At 37.2% G+C, this 19,582-nt stretch overlaps 3 protein-coding genes across 3 annotated transcripts; 1 reads left to right on the top strand and 2 right to left on the bottom strand.

Moving 5' to 3' along the window:
• Positions 1-449: 449 nt before the first annotated feature.
• Positions 450-4,529, top strand: LOTGIDRAFT_235600 (hypothetical protein; the record flags this gene model as incomplete). The annotated part of the gene is made up of 2 exons (XM_009065008.1): positions 450-2,738; positions 3,545-4,529. The coding sequence occupies 2 exons, from the start codon at positions 450-452 to the stop codon at positions 3,731-3,733; spliced, it is 2,478 nt and encodes an 825-aa protein (XP_009063256.1). The 3' UTR covers positions 3,734-4,529.
• Positions 4,530-5,496: 967 nt separating this feature from the next.
• Positions 5,497-15,943, bottom strand: LOTGIDRAFT_235599 (hypothetical protein). Its single transcript, XM_009065007.1, has 22 exons — positions 15,851-15,943; positions 15,256-15,330; positions 14,916-15,023; positions 14,241-14,599; positions 13,865-13,961; positions 13,482-13,625; positions 13,023-13,297; positions 12,581-12,833; positions 12,144-12,286; positions 11,672-11,841; positions 11,380-11,511; positions 10,917-11,066; positions 10,614-10,722; positions 10,134-10,313; positions 9,621-9,760; positions 9,221-9,439; positions 8,762-9,014; positions 8,282-8,445; positions 7,823-8,018; positions 7,370-7,531; positions 6,971-7,081; positions 5,497-6,720 (listed from the first exon to the last, which is right to left on the bottom strand). The coding sequence occupies exons 2-22, from the start codon at positions 15,284-15,286 to the stop codon at positions 6,592-6,594; spliced, it is 3,525 nt and encodes a 1,174-aa protein (XP_009063255.1). The 5' UTR covers positions 15,287-15,330; positions 15,851-15,943; the 3' UTR covers positions 5,497-6,591.
• A 356-nt stretch (positions 15,944-16,299) lies between these two features.
• On the bottom strand, positions 16,300-19,455 carry LOTGIDRAFT_129959 (hypothetical protein; the record flags this gene model as incomplete). Its single annotated transcript, XM_009065006.1, has 10 exons — positions 16,300-16,425; positions 16,631-16,749; positions 16,973-17,075; positions 17,279-17,409; positions 17,605-17,719; positions 17,861-17,960; positions 18,148-18,299; positions 18,540-18,652; positions 18,893-19,062; positions 19,376-19,455. Coding segments are annotated over 10 exons (1,209 nt in total), but the record flags the coding sequence as incomplete, so codon positions are not given.
• Between the last annotated feature and the right edge of the window lie 127 nt (positions 19,456-19,582).

Below are 19,582 nucleotides of genomic sequence, written 5' to 3'. Positions count from 1 at the left end.
AGAGGGTAGCAGACGAGAATATAATTACCTACCTGTGAATGCCCGAATGAATGTTTGATGGGAAAGTGAAGTAAAAGACGCTATCAATAACTGTAATTTGTGAAAAGAAAAGTTGTTTATCGAGAGATTTTCAATGAACCTCTTATGGTCTCTTTTGTGAATCACCAGAGCGAAGTTTGATCAATCCATTTCGCCAAATTTATTATATTATCGCAAAAAACAACCAGATCACCCGAACCTCTAATCAAGTGGATGCCATTAGTGTTCTGTGCGCAGCTCGATTTGCGGAATATAACTCCCTGATTGTGGATGAATGAATGACTACCTAATGGAATGGAGTACAGATCTTTCACGGATGAATAAATACCAAGCTTAAATTACCACAAATAGTATAAAAGACGGACCGATCTTATAAAAAAATGTCGAACAAAAACCACTCTCAAGTCCTAATGAACGACCAACAGTATTATAATGGCGGCTACACGAAGCCAGGGACACTTAATAAAAGTACAATAGCCGCCATGAGCCGGGAAAATTTAAATTTGAATCAAGGTCCACAACGTCGTATGGAACCGAAACATCTTCAGCAGCCGAGACCACGAAGTGCAGTAGGTCTACAGTATCGTCAAGAGCATCCAGACCTTATAAAGGACTACGGTCAGTCGAACGGTGCCCCCAATGGTCACCCCCATTCCTTCCAACCTGACGACCAGCTCCGCCGCAGTCAAGGCACCAACACCAAACACCAGCAACAGAGAGAATTCCAAATTCAAAATTCACCACAAATGAATGGTCGGTCTAGTGGAAATAATTCAATGTTCAGAAACTCAGCCGACCAAAGTTCGGCACCACAAAATAGAGACCTGATAATGCATAAGCAGAAAAGCGTCAACAGTTTTAACCTGGAATCGCAGACTACAGGAGAAACGGAAAAGAGACCACGTCCTCGTTCGAGAGGTGTGTCAGCTAACAGTTCAGCCATTGAATTAATTAACATGAACTACAATTCCATACAGAATCAACTGGAACGCAGCTTGCGACCTCCGTCCAGAATGCAGGTCGAGGACGGATCACCTACTACCAAAGACGCCGAACAGAGTCTCAACTCATCTACGGGTAGGAAAACTCCTTATGATTTCAGCCAGACATTACCAGTAGATGATTCCAGAACGGATAGAAATCCAGGACGGATGAGTCAAGCAGAAATCATTCGCAATAGAAATATGTCAGCTAGCCGCCAGACGCCTGTGGAACCACCACATCTAAGGAAATCCCGAACAGAAGAACCTGCTCCTGGATACCAGTATTTCACCCAGGACAAAGTATCCCCCATTATTCCAATACCAAAGAAACGGCATGAAGATCCCCCAAGACCATTGTCAGAGAGAAATCCAGACCACAATGTTCCTCTTCCCAGAGCCCGAATTCCACCTCATGAAAAGAATTCCAGGATGTCCAAAGATGGTGCTGATCAACTGCGAAAACCAAGAACTGATGCTGATGTTGTTATTCAAAGAAATCCTCCGCCTCACATGAACACCAGAAAGGAACCGATGGGTGCGGAATCCGTCCCGGTACAGCGTCCTGCTACCAGTATGGGCTTCGTTAGATCGTCTGCCAATAAACAGAACAAAGACCAAGAACAACAACTTAACGTCCGTCAAAAACTTGAGCTGCTTCAAAGAAGAAAATCCGGTGGAACAAGTTTGGAAGCGAGCTATAAAGAATTCATTGCCAATAACGACGAGAGTCCACAAGCCAGACCAGATAGTCGCGGACAACGACCACCGTCAGGCGTCAAAGAAAATCGCCGAAGAAGCTACACGACATCCACGCCAGCAAAATCCGAAGATCGTCTGCATCCAAAAGCTACCGAGAAAATCCGACAGACTGACGGAAGAACGTCTCGAACCTCCAGTGACTCCAGTTCCTCCAAAGATCAAAGTAAGTCCTCAAGAACTAATATCGTAGCTCCGGTCTCCCGCGTCCCTCCTTCCGGACCAGTTTTTGGAGACAGATCATCTCCTCGATGGAAAGAAATCGAGCACCTGTCTTCGGAATCGACACCAGAACAACATAGAAATGGACGACGCCAATCCCGTGGGGATTACCCCTTCTTTTTGGATTTCAGCAAGAGCACACCCGAGGTCACCAGTTCTTTAGACTCGCTGAATCGAGAAGTCTCAGACCATTTGGACTCTAAAAGTCGTCCGAGAGTAAACGGTGACTCTGGAAATACACTGTCAGCTATTCCTAAGGATTCTAAACTAACCATGGAGGATCTGGATGTTCAAGGAACGCCTCAACTTTCCTCGCCCGTGGATTTCAACCCCGATGGTAGTTCAAACGAGGACTTAGATTTGGAAGTGCGCACGTTACTCGGACATTCTGAAAACGGTGCGGATACGTTAGACATGGCGTTATATCAGAAACTGATAAACGGGGCGGTGCATAAAAAGATTTGTGTCTTACGGGATCGTAGTTATCACTTGGATAAAAAGGACAACGATTTGAAATCGAAACGTGAGCGACTACAACGTCGCATGCAACAAACTTTAGCTAAAACGACAGCCATGCTCAACAAATCCGTGGAACTGGAGAGGTCTCGAGTTCAGGTGGATTTAGATGTGATGGATCCGTCCAAGGCGGAGGAGTTAGCAGTTATCCAAGCCTTGTCTTCAACCGTCAGACCCAAGACTCCTAGTGGTTCCTCTGGAATGGCAACTCGACCACAACACGTGAGTGACTCTTTTCATAACCACTCTACTATACTTCAGTGTGACACTTTTGACACTTGCACCTCTTTAGATAGAGACACATTCATCACACATTACAGTGACTCTTGCACCACAGCATCACTCTCGAGGAGTGTCACGCATATTGACTCCTGTACGCCAGGGTCACGCACTGCGTCACGCCCAAATAGTGAATCACGCACTCATTGCACTAAACATGCCCTGCCCATAAAATGCTTGAACGAGTCGCTCAAAGAAAGCAAATCAAATGTATCCAGTGTTTCCAAGTGCACTTCTGAAGAAAACGAAGCAAGTTTGTCCTTTACGTTCGATTCTGTTGCCAATTCCAATGTGTTCAAGACTGAAAATAGTCGTGCTGGAACCATGTCATGTGTTTTGAATGGTTCCACATTCACGAGAGACGGTTCCAATAAGTCTTGTCCAGAGTTTTACAGCTTGGACGAGTCCGAAAGCGAATGTGTCTCCGGGCAGATTTCGGAAGAAAATGAAACCAGTCTATCGTTTAGCTTCCATAGCATAGTTGACGGTGATCAAACCGAGCCCAATTTGAGCCAATGTGAACCATCTTCAAGCATAAGTGAATACAGTCAAGTCCATACACCAAAGATCAACAGAGAATTAAGCTGTACCCTACAGGAATCCCCGGCCAGTCCCTGTGTGACCCCCGACTTATCCATTATTGAACAATGTCCTTCACAAACCCCCAAAACATTTGTGTACCCCATGGCCAAAAGACTTTTATTTGGAAAACCGAGATGTTCAACTGACTTCTCATTTTCTCCTTGTAGACCACCGAACGTCACATCCGGAAACATGACGTCAGACCAACTCAACATGACGTCAGACCAAACCAATATGACGTCAGACCTCTCCAACATGACGTCAGAACAGCTCAACACGACCAAAGAGTGGAACCACCACCCTACCCTAGTCTCCAAGTTTCGGTCTCACGGCGGGAAAAGGAAGAGTATGTTTAGTTCCACACCAGTTCCTGAAAAACACAGACGTCTTACTAGTGCTAGTGTACATAATTCAAACTTTAAACGTTTCTGTCGTCTGCGTCGAGTCGTGAACGCGAAGCACGCTCGACGTTTGTCCCTTTCAAAGGAATCTGTTGCAACTAAGAGAAAGGGGTCGTTCTATAATCCAAATGCAAAGAAATCTAAGACGAGTTTAAATGAACATTCTGAGAATGACTCTATGAAATTTAGACGTTATTGTGCGGCAAGACGCATCACTGTGCGGAAAACGAGTAAGACGGGTGCGTTGAAAATCCGTAGCATTCCCACACCCAAAGACTCAAGTGTAAAATGATCTAGTTATTACTAGAATTCATGTGTATTTGTGATATTTTGTGCAATGTTTTTGTATGTAGACTGTATGCTTATTGTTTTCGGGGCATCAGAAATCAACTTACTTTGGGTTACAAACCTTTATGGCTTCATACTTTGTTTAAAGGACCTACATGTACTATTCTGTATAGCATTATAGCCATATGATTTGGTCATGGGGGTCATACAGCTTTAGCCATCATTATTTTGATAGTTTTGTCGGGTGCGGATGCTATTTGAACACAAGATTTCTATTTTTGCTGAAATATTGTCAGCTTATGGACAATACTGTCTGGTATATCTCTAGGTCCCCATGTATATATGTATAGTATTATACTACGACTATAACTTAACTTGTACCATTCCGTCCTATTCTCGTCTTTTCATGGTTTCTCTTTTGATTTTCAATTTATATACAAAAGCATGAAATATTATAAATGATAAAAAATGTTTTGTTTTATTTCTCTTTTCAACATGCATATGATTTCGAGCTTGTGCGTTAGACAGCAAAATATTAACACGGAATCAGGATCGTACCCTATCTAGAAAAATGCCTGAGAGAGACAAAATATGAGAGTTGTCTCTTCCAAGGATCTTGAAGCCGGGGGTCTGCCATAGACCCCCAAGGACCAACAGGTTTGAAATGGTCCGAGATGAATTTTGAGAATTTAGAGGGCTTAATTTTTATTTCAAATTAAGACATCTCACAGGCGATAGGGGAGAGCCATGGCCCAGTAGAAACGCCATTTAAAATATCATGTATGAAAGAAACTTGCTAGGCCGAAGACGCCACAAGTATTAACCATTAAACCTTCGACACTTGTTTGATCAAAGGTTTGACAAGAAAACTGGGTAATAGATTACCTTTAGAAGATCTCAACTCTTCCTACACCAGGCTACATCAGCCTGAAAGATTGTCACACTGTTTCAATTAGTGCCATACATTCTATAGCAATCATAATACTGATTGAAGGGAAGTAACTCGATTTTAGCTACCTTTCATTTAAAGACCACAAATAACTTCTCAATTTTCCATACATCTATAATACTGTTTGGACATGAACTTTGAATACAGAATAACATTTTAATAATGAATTAATTGACACAGGGGGTTGGGGAGAGAGAAGGAGAGAGACAGGGTGGGATCAATACATCAATTGTAGAGTGGTATAGAAATATTAAAACAGAACATGAACCATGTTGTTTTACGCAATGGGATCTTCAGAAAACTGACGTATTTTCAGCCTGCGTCCCTACTGAAGTTTGACAAGTAGAGATCTTCAGACAGCTGACCTATTTTCAGTTTGCATTCCTACTGAAGTTAGACAAGTAGAACTTATTCTCATGTCTACATTTCAAGACAAGTTCGAAGAAGTATTTTTAAATACATATACAGAAATAAACACACTTTAAAAACTTTTATTGTTTCTTTTATTACAATATCACATCATAACTTAGTCTCTGACACCCAGATTTCTGTCTACCACAACCAGGATATCTTTCATCATATGACTGGATGATAGAGGCTATATAACTTAAGATAATCATACTAAAAGCTATGATTGGTTGATTTTATTGCAGTAATCTTAAAAACCAATCAGATTTCATGAAATTTTTTACAAATTGTAAATTACGATATTTCTGAATTGCCCCGAGTCAATAAATTTTGATTTGAATAAAATATAAATAAAATATAAATAAAATATAAGAAGTGTGGTGTATAAAAATATAATTTTGATGTGCTCTTTTAAAATTAACATAATATAATCAACTTTCTACATGAAATTATCAAATATTCTGTTCATGTGACGTCAATTAAAATAGTCTAACAGTGTAATATATAAACAGTAGAAATAACTCTTTATAATTCACAATTAATAACTACCAGTTTATCACAATTTAGGCTATCAGTGTACAAATTTATTATCTGAAACAAGGACGGAATAAAAATTTTGTAATATCACAGAAAAACAGACACAGAATATCACAGATTATAAAATTATAAATTATCACAGATTGGCAATAGAAACTTATACAAAATTATACAAAATATAACAAACAGATATCATTAACAAAAAATTGCACTTATTATAAAATATAGCAACATTTTAGAATGTACAAGTTAACACTCAGTTAGAAGATTAGAAGGACATATAGAAGCACGCAAGACAATATTAACCTTATTAAAGAAGTGTGTTATATTCCATAATATTGTCTTGTGTTTTGTTATAACACTCAGTTAGTCTGAAAGTTTGATATATCAGATAGTAGTTCCTTCTGGACCACTGGAGCTTCACATGAATAAAATTTGACTAATGGTATTGAAGATGGAAATCAGACAGAAATTAAAGACCAGTTGCTATTAGATAAGATTTTGATTTGATTGTATTCATAAATACTTGTAAGATCATTTTTAAAAAACAGTAACAACAAAATCTTATGATACATTTTAAAATTCAGACTTCAAATTAATCCAAAGATTTTCAGAGAAACAAGGTCATAAATTATAAGATTTTCTTCTTCTCAATTGAAGATACAGTGGAGGGACTGGTTGATGGTGTCTCACTAGGTGTTGGACTAGATTGTCCAGGTGTAAAACCAGCTCTTGTTATAACTGTTTGTCTTCCTCGTACCTGAAATATAATATTAAATATATAAAACAATGAAAGAGAGAAATAAGTATATTATGTAAAAGGATAATAATTTCTCTAACATCCGGTCTATCAGCTGATCCTTGGATAAAACCTTAACATAAATCGTCCCTAGATTATCCATAACTATTTACAGCTGGGTCATTTGGAATACTGAAGAAAGATGACTTCTTTACACTTTCACTACCTGACCAAGATGAAGAGAATCTTAAAACCATTAAAGTTATATTACCTTGGACATGCTAAGTTGAGAGCCCATTAAATTTTCCAGATTTTTGGAGCCTTGTTCTAATGCTGTTTTCATATCTTTATCCATTCCTGGGATTGAAACATCACCAAATACCTAAAAATAGATACAATATTTAGACATGGTAGGCTAAAAATAGATGATACCGCCAGCCAATCAAATTTCTACCCTCTCAAACGTGAATTCAGTGTCTGATACTTCTCGGAATACATCTCTTGTTTGCTTCACAAAATCCCAGTGCTGGAGAGGGCTTGTCATCAAACAGACGAATATTCAAGAGGGCCGTCTATAGACCCTAACTAAAGTGGTTAAATTTAACATAAAACTTAATAAAAAATGAAAGGAAGGTTAGGATACACTGTAATAAATATAAATTCTAGTTACCTCTACGATAGCACCATCAGGTAAACGTAAGAAATGACGATAAAGTTCACGCAGACCATCAAGATGTAGAGTATGTATGGATACATGAGTCGTGACCTCTTTTCTTCCTTCCTTCTTTTCTAACTTCTCTACTCCATTCTCATCCCATATACTTTCTTCTACCTATAATACAATTTATACAGACAGAATGAATGAATGAATGAATGAATTAATTAACGAAGGAATGAATGAATGAGTAAGTAAAAACACAAATGTAAGTAAATTCTTATTCCCTGTCTCTCTTTTTTTTAATATGTCATTTTTTCACCCAGGTGAATGAATCATTGAGCAAATAAATAAATGAACGAATGAATAAATAAATGAACGAATGAATAAATAAATGAACAAATGAATAAATAAATGAACAAATGAATGAATGAAAGAGTGAAAGAATAAATGAATGAATGACTCTACCTCTTCCTCCTCCCAAATATAATCATAAACAGCAACTTTTCGTCTCTCTCCCTCTTCGCCACGCCACATCTCGGCTTTGTGACAAACATACGCCAACTCCTCATTGGACATTTCTAGATCGTAGGGGATGAAAAAATTCTCTTCTTTACCGTGTAATCTCCAGAATATATCCAACATTCTTCCATTGTTATGTAACCTACAATATAATCCAATTTTAAATCAAATAGAACGAATTTTACATTCAACTGTTTCAAATTAGGTTGCCAAGGCCTTCCCTTTTTTGATTGACAATATCCACTAGTCTTTTAATCTCAATTGTGAGAGAATTTAATGTATGTAACCTCAAGCACATATGACTAGAAACGTTTCCAAATCAACCTCTCCAACCTGCATGACTTACAAGAAATTGTATAATTCTTACATCAAAAGCCTGAACAGATAAAATATCATTATTCTTACCTTAAGAAGTACATATAGAGTATAGACGAGGAGAGGAGACCAACAAACGTGTATAAAAACAAGGTAATAAATACGCCAGCCAGCCCTGAACCTTGAGAACGACTGAAATGCCACCATAGTTTAGCAAAATCTGCGATTGGTTCTGTAGATTGGTCGTAGAATCTCTGAAATAACAACAATAATCCTGAATGAGTTTGGATAATAAAATAACTATAAGACGAAGTTCGCGGGACCATATTAATACTTTGAGGTAGAAACAGTCAAGTCTACGTCTGCAGAATTGACAATCTTAAATACTAATTAAATATTAATATGCGTGAACTCTATGAATGAGATTGTGTATAGGAGAAATAGAGGCAATATGTCTTTAAATTACTTAATGAACTCTCTGAATGAAACAATAATAACTATGTGGACTCTCTACAACTGAGCTGAGATGACAAGTTCACAATAAGAAATATAATTTGAAATTAAACTCACCAACATAGCACAGTCTACTATTAAAATCAGCAGAGGATCCAAAAACGTCAAAACACCAAATGTTAAAACAAATTTCGAAAACAAATCAGGAAAAAATCCAAATATTTTCGGACAAATCCAGGCGAAAATGACCATTAACGTAAACAACAATATATTCATCATAGGACCAAGGACCACAACTCCAATTTCTTCCCTGGTTCGTAGTAACGTAGGCTGGTAGTTCAAGTCTACAGTGTAAGGACGGAAATCAAATCTAAAATGAGAAAGAAAATACTATGAACATCCTTAAATAGTTACTTTATGAAATATTCATATTTATATGAACAGTGATTTGATTGGATTGTACGCTAGCATATACATCCAATCATAGCACCCAATAACAAGCGCAGCCAAATTATTTAGTCTTTCTATCGAGGGCTCTGATTGGTTGTGATTTAACAATATGTTAATTTGACTTACTTGTTGATGGGTATACCAAGAGCACTGAGGAATAACCACTGTCCAAAATAATGAGTCGTGAATCGCAGGAAAAAAAATATCAGGAATAACAACAACATGCCCCAGAATTCTCTGCTACGCCATTGTGACATTCCAATCTCGGCTAAAAACTGTCGGGCGATATAACCCATCTTTTCACGTCCAGAGTGGTGGAACCGACCCTTTCCAGTGAATGGAGCTCTAAAAATAAACAAGTCGATGTTAATAATCAATAACTTCTGATGTAGTTCTATCTATGAAGTAAGAAAGTTGTTTGTCCAAAGCTAACAATGGGAGCGTAATACTATGAGATATGACGTTCGTGCTCAAAATGAAGTATTGAATAAAGTCTGAATTAAAATTAAAGTATAAATACACATACTGGACAGAAAAACTATGTTCTTCTAATTCTTCTACGTGGGTCAGCTTCTTTTTCTTCAATCTAGGAGCTAAAACTGAGGTACGTGGTAGCATCGTGTACATTCTTTTAAAATATTCATCAGCTGGATTGTTTAAATATTGCTGAAAAATACACAAATATACAGATACACAAGACTTAACATTAATTTCTAAATCATTTTTCAAAATTACAATCTGACTTTTGGTTTATATGCAATTAAAAAAAAAAAAGTTCTGGCAGAGTAACAAGTGTCTAAGAATGCTAGCTGATAGCTTTGATTTTCACCATTCCAATTGTCAGTCAGACGTCTGAGGATTTGCAATTCCTCTAAAACCCAGAGTTTATGACGTAAATAAACACCCTTAGATTTCATTAGTAGTTATTGCAATAGTGATATTATAAACAGTTAAGTTAAGATAACCCCTTCACGACCCCTTTAATCCTGCCCTGCTACATTCAGACACACACAGATAGAAAGAGCAGATAACTCTTTACCTTATAATAAACACCAGGCATAGTTTGATGTGGTCTGAAATCTCCCTGTCTCCTAATAGCTTTCACCTCATCTTCCTCTTCACTTGAGACATCACCATCATCGTCTTCTGGTCGTCTCGTGTCTTTTTTTATAATTCGAGATCCAATATTAGTACTGGATGATCGACTCGTTGTACCGATCTAAAAATAACACGGTCAAATAGTTTTACCAATGACGAAATAAAGAAATGAACAGCTGAATGAATGAATAAAAAGATTATAAATAAAACAAGTACTAATGATCCGAACTGCAAAACAAAACCTGAAATCCAAACAATGTATTGGTAAAACATTGGTAGCAGCTAATAAACTTTTAACATGAGGAAGTATATCAATTATAAATGAGTAAGTATTTCATAATGAAAAGTGGTATCAGGTGTCTAGAAGAGTAAGTATATCATAATGAAAAGTGGTATCAGGTGTCTAGAAGAGTAAGTATACCTGAAGATGTCGATTATGAAGTTTAACTTTAGAAGTTGTGGCCTCAGATCTAACGATGGTATCATTGGTACTGATAACTCCACTACTCCCACTAGGAGTACCAGACGAACTGAAATTTACAACAAACATGCATTTTAACATAAAGCATCAATAAGTACCATTCCAATTTTCTATCAGACGTCTGTGGTTGAAAGACATTGATTGGCTAAATTCACTGGTGTGTAATCCAAACAAATCGCTTGCTTCCCGTGATACAAGAAAGATGACTATTGCAGTCAAAGTTCATTATAACTTCACACTTACCTAGCACTACCCATATCTGTAACTGAACCGGGTATGGGATCACTGCCATCTTTATTCTCGTCCCAACCAGTCTGTACCCGATCGGGAAAGTTGGTTAATTTAGAACTAAACTGTAACTCGACTTCGTGTTCGTTCTGTCCAGCCAGATATCTGTATCAAAATATCAAAAACAAATTGTAAACTAACGTAAAAACTTATCTTAAAATAAATTTAAACTAATTTGAAAAAAACATACAAATTTCTTTTGAAAAAAGTTTTGTATAATTAGTATTGCTCATAAATTTGCAATTCAGATTCAGGGCAAGACTGATAATATCGGGGGTTGGGACACAAGGCAATGTAAGAGCATGGTGTTATAAATATTACACCCTGTGGAACCAGTGCTCTAGTAAATATTGTAGAATTCTATAACTAATATAACTGCTGGTTCTCTGGTGTTTAAAAATAATTAATGAATATTTACCTGGGTAATTTAATAACCTCGAAATATAAATTAGATAACCAATGGTTGATATCAGATGAGATTAATTCTTCCATCTTCTCGTGTTTATCTATCTCTAGATTCATCTCTGATCTTAACATACTACACTTATATCTAGAATAATATAACATTAATCAAATAGTACTTCATCAAACATCAAAACACAGTATGAAACTCTGAGTAACGACATGTTTCAGGTTCTGTTTTAGTATTTCTATAGCAAATGACAAATCGAAATAATAATAAAAAATACAGAGAATAAAATCTGACTTACTTTCCCTCTAAAACGTCGAAGTTTCCATCACAAATAGGAAAACATCCCCAGGCCACGACTTTATCTACTGGTAAAACAGAGCCGCGTAATAAAAACAACTCAAATACTAATATCATACCAGGACGGAGGGATGGTTTAGCTGGGAGAACAGTAAATAAACTCTGATTGATCTAAAATAATATATTATAATATACTGTATATATCACTTTAAATCATTAAATACAAATATCAAAGGGATTGTAAAGAGATTTCTAAATTTTTGTATCAGGGACACTGATAGCATCAATTTACACCATTACAATTTTCAGTCTGACGTCTGTGGTTCCTGCTATTCCACTAAAACTCAGTGTGCTTAAAGGTCTAACAATCAAATTCCAGGTATAGGAATCTCACTTCAACCGACTATTATTTCTACTGTAGCAGGCAGCTATAGGCACCCCAGTCCCAATAAAAAGTTATCAAGTGTCCTTACCTTCATTTCTGTGTTATAAAAATTACCCTCGTGGAACATGGGAAGTGTTGTACCACCCCAGGTCTGTCCTTTTAATTTAGACCATCTCATAGTGTGACCGCCCAGTCTGTTATATAGAGAGGCCATCATTACATATCGACCACCTACAACACATACAAACAACTATAACAATTTACGTTAACCAGCTAGTCCAGCTACCAGCTAGTCCTTGGTCAAACTTCTTTGATAATGAATTTAATAAGTTATGTTCATGACCATCCTTTCTACCAGCTAGTCCTTACCAAGATTATGTTTATAAGTCAACTGGAAACATGAGGAGAGATAACTTATTCATTCCGAGATTATAACCCATGACAACCATGAGTTTGAACGAAAATGAGATTCCAACCACACTAATCAAAGAACCAAGGTCCTCTGTTCTCTTCTAAAATACATACCTGGTAACTTGTCCTTCACACCACGAATACACTTTAGATTAATCTTGATTGGTTGAGGTGTTCGATTCCAATCCACCTTCCACCTTCGACCTTTTGACCCACCATATTGTCCGTCTGCTAGCATCAAATCACCATATAAGGTCTTGACTTCCCCCTTGCGTCTTTCTAAGGTACCAATGAGTTGACTCTCGGCACGACGGAAAGCTTTGTGAACATGATCCAACATCAACTTCTCTTTCTGACGTAGCAACTCCTGGAGGGGAAAATAATATCAATTATTGACAGTTACTGAGTTGACAAGCCAGACGGCCAATGGTGGCTAGAAATCAGTCAAAGACAGAGTCAGTGCATCTGCATCAATCATTTCATCCAATTTAAATAGAATACTTCCTTACAATTTGACCTGATAAAAAACCCACGTCACGACAGAAAATTGACAAACCTCTCTTCGAGCCAAGTCTCCTCTCTTATCTTTTACAAAAGTGGCCATTCTGGTTTTAGCTTGTTCTTCACGATTAATCAACTTTTCCTCTCGTTCACGAGCTAGTCGGGATTCTTGTTCTAAATATAGAATATGTTCATCCCGCAGTCGTTTTTCTTCTTCCTGTACCTCCTCCAATGAAATCTTTCCCAGTAAAACCACGTCATCTTTAACGTCAGTATCAAATCGTGAAATATACGGCTGGAGTTCACCTTTCTCTATTTCATAGCGTAGTTCTAGAAATACAATAATATATTCAGTTAACAAGAAACCAAGAACAAGTATAGCTTTATTGTTACAATAATTATAAAGTATTCACACTAAGAAAGAAAAAAAGATCTGTCAAAGCAAAAATATTCCATTAACAAAAAACTCTGCATAAAAGACAACATCACTAAAACATAAGAACTCAATTCCTACCTGAAATTTTGGAGTAACTTGGAATATGTTCAGGTATAGCAAACAAAGATGGTGGTGGGTCCTTAGTTACCAGATCTCCGTTACCTTCTTCCAATGAGGCCAGTAAATTATATAAATCTGGCAGGTCTGTTTGGGGTGGGGGCTCTGAAAAATATCAAAACAAATTTATTAGTTGACAAGTTTTACTACCTTTAAAATGTTGGCTAAAAAAAGGCGTAAGTATTTTTATCTTTTGGACAACTCATGAAATTTGAAAGAAAAACTCATTGACATGAGGTTTGGCCAAGAACAAGCTGGTAGATAGGATCCATGTGAACCTAAGTTGTTCTCATGTAAATAATTTTAATTGTCAAGATTCTGTCCAAAATACTGAATATAAATACCGTAAATAAAATCAGCCGGCAGGTCATCATCTTCTACCTTCAAACCATAATCTTCAGGATTAATACTAGAAAAATCTATAGACTCAGTCTCTTGTTTCTGGAAATAATCATAAAATAAATATTAATGTAAATCCAAACACAGTCTGAATTTTCTTTCTGTTTTTTATTGGCATTTATTTTAACATAGTCACTTTAGTTTGGGTTTAAAGACAGGCCTCTTAAACATTCGTCAAAATAACCTTTTGACCTAACCTGATGACATCTTCTTTAACCAATCAAATTCCTTCACTCTCTCACAAAATGCCAGTACAGGGCAGAGATTTGATTGGTTAAAGGAGGGTTAGGTCAAAAGGTTACCTGGTCTCTTCAAGCTTACCTCAGATGATTGTTCGGTTTGTTGGGTTGTTTTAACTTGCTGATTCTGTTCCACAGTAATAACTGGTATTTCATAATCATTCTCCTCTAGAGTATCCACAACTTCTGTCTTCACTGGTGAAATATCTTTCTCTTTTACTTCATTTTTAACTTGTGGATCCTCTAGATCTATAGCCACGGATGAACTGACCTTGTTTAAAGTTTGTACACCTCCATTCTCGTCTGGTAAAATCTCTTCTACCTCGGATGTCTGTTCCTTTAGGGATGGATCATCTTTAACTTTCTCTGGTTTTTCATCTTGAACTTGTGGATCCTCTAGATCTATAGCCACTGATGGACCATCCATATCTACGCTAACATCTTCAAAACAAAAATTACTAATAATTATTTTAATTAAAAGATAAGATTATGAGACAAGATCTAATCCCAAGCTGTGTTTTTGATATGACATCCTCATCAGGACAATATTATTGTTTGCTTCCCATAGTTTTTTCTTCATTTGGTATTGAAGAGCCTTTAGATCTTCAGCTACTTACAGCCATATCTATTCTGATATTTTATAAATATTTATAACTTTTCTGTGAATTTTGACAGATGGGAAACAGGATGAGTGTGAAAAACTCATGTGTCAGTAAGTCCATGTTTCACCATTCAGATTAAGTTAAAACAGACCTACCTTGTTTAGATTCTGTGGGTTGTTTGGAAGTTCCTGGTTCTACATCAGAAGGTTCTGTATCTTTTGTTTCAGTTTTAGTTTTTTTACCTTTCCCTTTACCTTTCACTCCTAAAAGACAAATAAAATATATTCTGTTTGAACTTAGAGTATTCCTATAATCTTATAATAACTTAATTTCTTAAACCAAAATCTCTTGTGCCCGGAACAACAGGACAGCTTGTCAACTCAGCACACATAAGGGAGAGACCACATAGCTATATAAAGCGAACGAGGATCAAAGTCTAAATTACAATTTTAACTTTCATTTTGTCCTCAAATATGAATTCCAGTAATCATCTACCTGTAGTTCTCTTTTTATTCTGTACTTCCATCTTTTAACTATTGTGTTGGCTCATGGGAATATTTCTTATTTTATCTGAAAGACAAAAATTGCTTTAATTACATACACTTTCTAAAGAATTAACTTTAACTCTACCATGTTAATATCAGTATGAATTACAAGTTTAATAAGAACAAATAAAACAGGACACTCTATGATAATTTGGGTGTATAATACACTCATTGGTTATTGATAGTCTAATCAATTATGTAATTTGATATTGCCCTTTTAAGATGTGATATGACTTTAGGAATGCTGTACCCAGTCATAAGTTATCCCCTACATTTCCTTCTGTTAGTGCTATCAGACTTCCATTCCTGAATACTTTACTGCTAAAATCTTACATCTTGTCCATGGCTTCATGTTATAAAGCAAAACAATCACGACAGTGGCCTTGAAAATCACCCGCCATTATAAAACCAAATGTAAACAAACAACAAAACATTTCATTCGTCGTAACAAATACACTTCTAAGCCCGCCATTGTGATTAATGTCCATCAAAAGATGCGTATCCTTGTCCGTATTAAAAGATTGAAATGTCTTAAATCTACTTACATAGTTTAATAGTCCCGTTATCTTAATGAGAAGCGTTCACCATTTACTGTTATACATAACGGGCACCTGCTTGTTTGTCCGCCATCTTTAAACGTTACTATGGAATTTGTGACGTCAATGATAGGAGAGTGATTAAAGGGAGATAACTCAGTCACGATTCGTTGACTTCAAACAATAGTTAGTTAATGGATTTCTCTTAATAATTTAATCCCATTAACGTTTCTAATTAGTCTGAATTAACTAACCGTTTGTTGTTTTGATACAGGAAGGCCACTATCTCAATTGGGCAAAAACTAGAAGGTCTGGGTGAGGCGTAAAGACATCAGGACTAGGGCCCCGTTTCATGAAAACTCTTGCGAATTAAGTGAGCTGGAATTAATGTAAAAAATTCAATAATTTGTGTTTTATTAAAAGTAAATATATATACAATATAGCGATGTACAATCAATTTATTTACATTTGTAAACTTCACTGAAGAACTCCACAATGAAGTCACTGATGAGACCTTTATCAGGAATACTGGCCATCATCCCGTAAACACCGGCCGTGCCACTCTTAGATAGAGACTTGTTGTTCTGAAAAATAACACAGACTAGATTAATTATTTGAATTTCAGTTGACTTGTTGTAGATCCACCTCTATATTAATATGTGCATGTGGGAAGAGCGCATGCCTAAGTTGTCGAGAGCCGTAGAACCGAAACAGACATAAAAATTTGATGATATGGAGTTGGGATAGGCTCCTTCGTAACCCTTTCCGGTGAAGTAAACTGATACATACCCTACACTCGTCAGTGCTGTTTTTCAAATCGTCCAGTAGTTTATCGGTGACAGGTGCGTGATGAGGTAAGATGGAACAGTGTAAACAGAACGGATTCTGTTGTCTTTCAATTTTCCAACCTTAAAAACACAAACAAACTTTTGATTAAAGAAAATAGAGAAAGAAATATCCAATTATTTACACGGATAACAACTTATATTGACCTTTGTTTGGCCCTGATCTTGGTAACGATTTGACAAGGATAATAACTTAGGTTCAATAGGGTCCTATCTGCCAGCTTGTCCTTGGCCTATTTTCAATACGAAATGCTTATAGTAACCAAGATAGAACTGATTCACCAACCTTTCTTTTCCATGGCGTCTGCTACAGCCAAGATATCAACATCCGGGTTATTGGAACCAATGGAGAATCCTGTCATAGATGGGTTACCAAGGATACACAATCCCTGGAAAGAAAACAAGACTGTTCATGGAGTCAGATATTTCGAAGCATTGAGTGGGAACATTAATATCAACTGAGCTATCCTACTTCATCATACAGCAACTGCTACAGCTGCAGAATTGACGATAACCTGGCTTTGCCCCTCCCCCCTCCCCAGTCCGGTTAACCTAATGATTCATAGGAACGACCCACCCCACGAGGCTATACTATACTTACATCTATGTTATTGATACCATCTTTCAGCTTGTTGGTGATATCCATCAGTTCTTTAGCTTTCCTCATATATCCATCTTTACCTAGAGATCTCATACAAACCCACGACGCCGCTATATTACCCCCTGTAATGCAAATCACATCACTAGTATTAAATATGTAGCCTAAAATTATGTATTCTCTGCCATCCTAGATTAGACAATTTTCCAGGGGGAGGCTCTGACCCCTACCAAGACTAGTGCCCTGTAAAATCCAAAAGGGGAGCCGAGTCGGAGTGTTAGAGAAGAAAGATGCCGATGGCGAAACTGGTGATGACCTACCTCCTCTAGTTCCAGCCATACTAGGAGAACCATATAATCCTCCAGGCCACTCGGCATACACAAATATCTGGTATTTTCTCAACTCGGCGTTTCGATAAACCACCACACTTGAACCCTGAAATTCAAATTGGGTTTGTTTGTGAACTCTCTGAGTATGTGAAAAGTTCATTAGCTGCTACCAATATGTTTTGGATTTCGGATCGTTATTACTTGGTTTATTTATCGATCGATGTAATTAGAAATAGAGGCCTCTTACCTTAACGGTGTAACCATATTTGTGAATATCAGCAGATATGGATGTTACTCCTGGACACCTGAAATCCCATTTGGGCACTTCATATCCTAGTTTTTCTACCCTAGAATACATAATAAATGGTTATGACGTATGCGGGTGACGTATTCTTGCTTTTAACTGGTCCGCCATTACATCTAAAGCTTGGTGTAAAGATAAGCGAACACGACAAGAGTCCAGAATTTGGGTATGCGATTGACTATAATCATAATGCATGCAGTGAGCAATGAGACAGTGGCATTAATACTTACCATGGAAGCATAAAACCCCCGAAACAGGCGTCAACATGAAGAGGTAGACCTGTCTGCAAGGCAAGATCAGACATAGCTTCTATATCGTCAACGATACCATGACAGAACTGAGGAGCCGACCCTACCAGTAAGATTGTGTTCGAGGTTATGGCCTGGAAAAGAAGATTGGTTTCAGTCTAGATAACTTGTGGACTTGGTTGGATACAAAATTGAGATCCCTCGACCAGTTGTTATAATCATTGCAAGCCACCTTTGACCAAGGACCAGTGGGTATAGACAGGATCAATAAGATTCTAAAACCCAAGTTGTTATCCTTGTATATTCATTGATGGTCGTTTATCAAATCTGGTGGACCTAGAAGCTAAATAGTTATCCCAGTGCCCAAAACATACCCTCTCCATGGCCTTGACGTTGGCTCTAAAATCAGGACCTATTGGTGTTCTTGTGATGCTCAATCCAAAATAATGTGCTGCCTTCTCTATAACCGGATGTACTGTTATCGGGGCTATCTGAAATATATAGACATTTGCTCTGTAATTAATACAATTTTTACTAGTCCCTGTACATAACGTTTCAGAAATTTACATAGCAACAGTTTTATTAGTTTATTGTTCAATACTACTACTCCTGTTTGGTAAATTGTAGGCTACGCCTCGTACACAACGTTTCAGCAATTTACATAGCAACAGTGTAATTATATAAATATGTATTAAGAAAATTGTTTGGATATGAGATAAGTTTTTACTTACGATTTCTGGATTTTTGATGTGAGGAAATAGTTTTTGAGCTCTATCTCTGTATGTTTTGACGGCCATTAGAACACTCTCTGTACCACCAGAGGTAAGGAATCCACACGCTTCTTCATCTCCGTTTAACATATCAGCCGACATACTGAGAATCTCAGTCTCCATTTTCCTGTAAAATAGATAACAGATATACAGACTAGAGGTGTTTCTATGGATCATTATGTGAGGAATCGAGTAGGGGCAACAGAAATGTCAAGTGGGGCTCACAGGCTATACTTTCTCCATGTAAATGATTAGTAATTTGAATGGGGGGGGGGGGGAGGCAGGCTTTGTTCTGGGTTTTGCCCTCGATGTACTAGCCCCTGAGCATGTTAGTGGAAACACCGACATATATCTATATAATCAAAACATCAATGCTCAAGACAGAAGACGTCTATACTTCTATACGTCTATACGTTGATGACAAATAACGCCCTACCTACCTCAAACTGGGGAAAATCATAGGATTTAAAGCATTTTCGTGTAGAAAGGCGTGATGAGCCTCTTTAACCAATGCATCGTGGTCCACAGAATAACCACTGGCCTCTGAAATATTATCATATGAAGTGAAATTAAATGGTTCTATTATTATATACCTTTGAAGCCCCCACAATCCAGTAGCCCGTGTTATTCCTTTACAATGATCTCTC

The sequence above is a fragment of the Lottia gigantea genome (genome assembly GCF_000327385.1).
Source record: "Lottia gigantea unplaced genomic scaffold LOTGIsca_67, whole genome shotgun sequence".
NCBI lineage: Eukaryota > Metazoa > Mollusca > Gastropoda > Lottiidae > Lottia > Lottia gigantea.
This window is presented reverse-complemented; position numbering and strand designations above follow the sequence as displayed.

Coding starts and splice junctions, on each gene's coding strand:
- LOTGIDRAFT_235599 (XM_009065007.1), bottom strand. CDS start 15,286: ATGGAAGTACAGAATAAAAAGAGAACTACAG. Junction 12,287..12,580: donor TGTGAAGGACAAGTTACCAG/GTATGTATTTTA, acceptor TATGTGTTGTAG/GTGGTCGATATGTAATGATG. Junction 10,314..10,613: donor TTCATAATCGACATCTTCAG/GTATACTTACTC, acceptor TGTTATTTTTAG/ATCGGTACAACGAGTCGATC.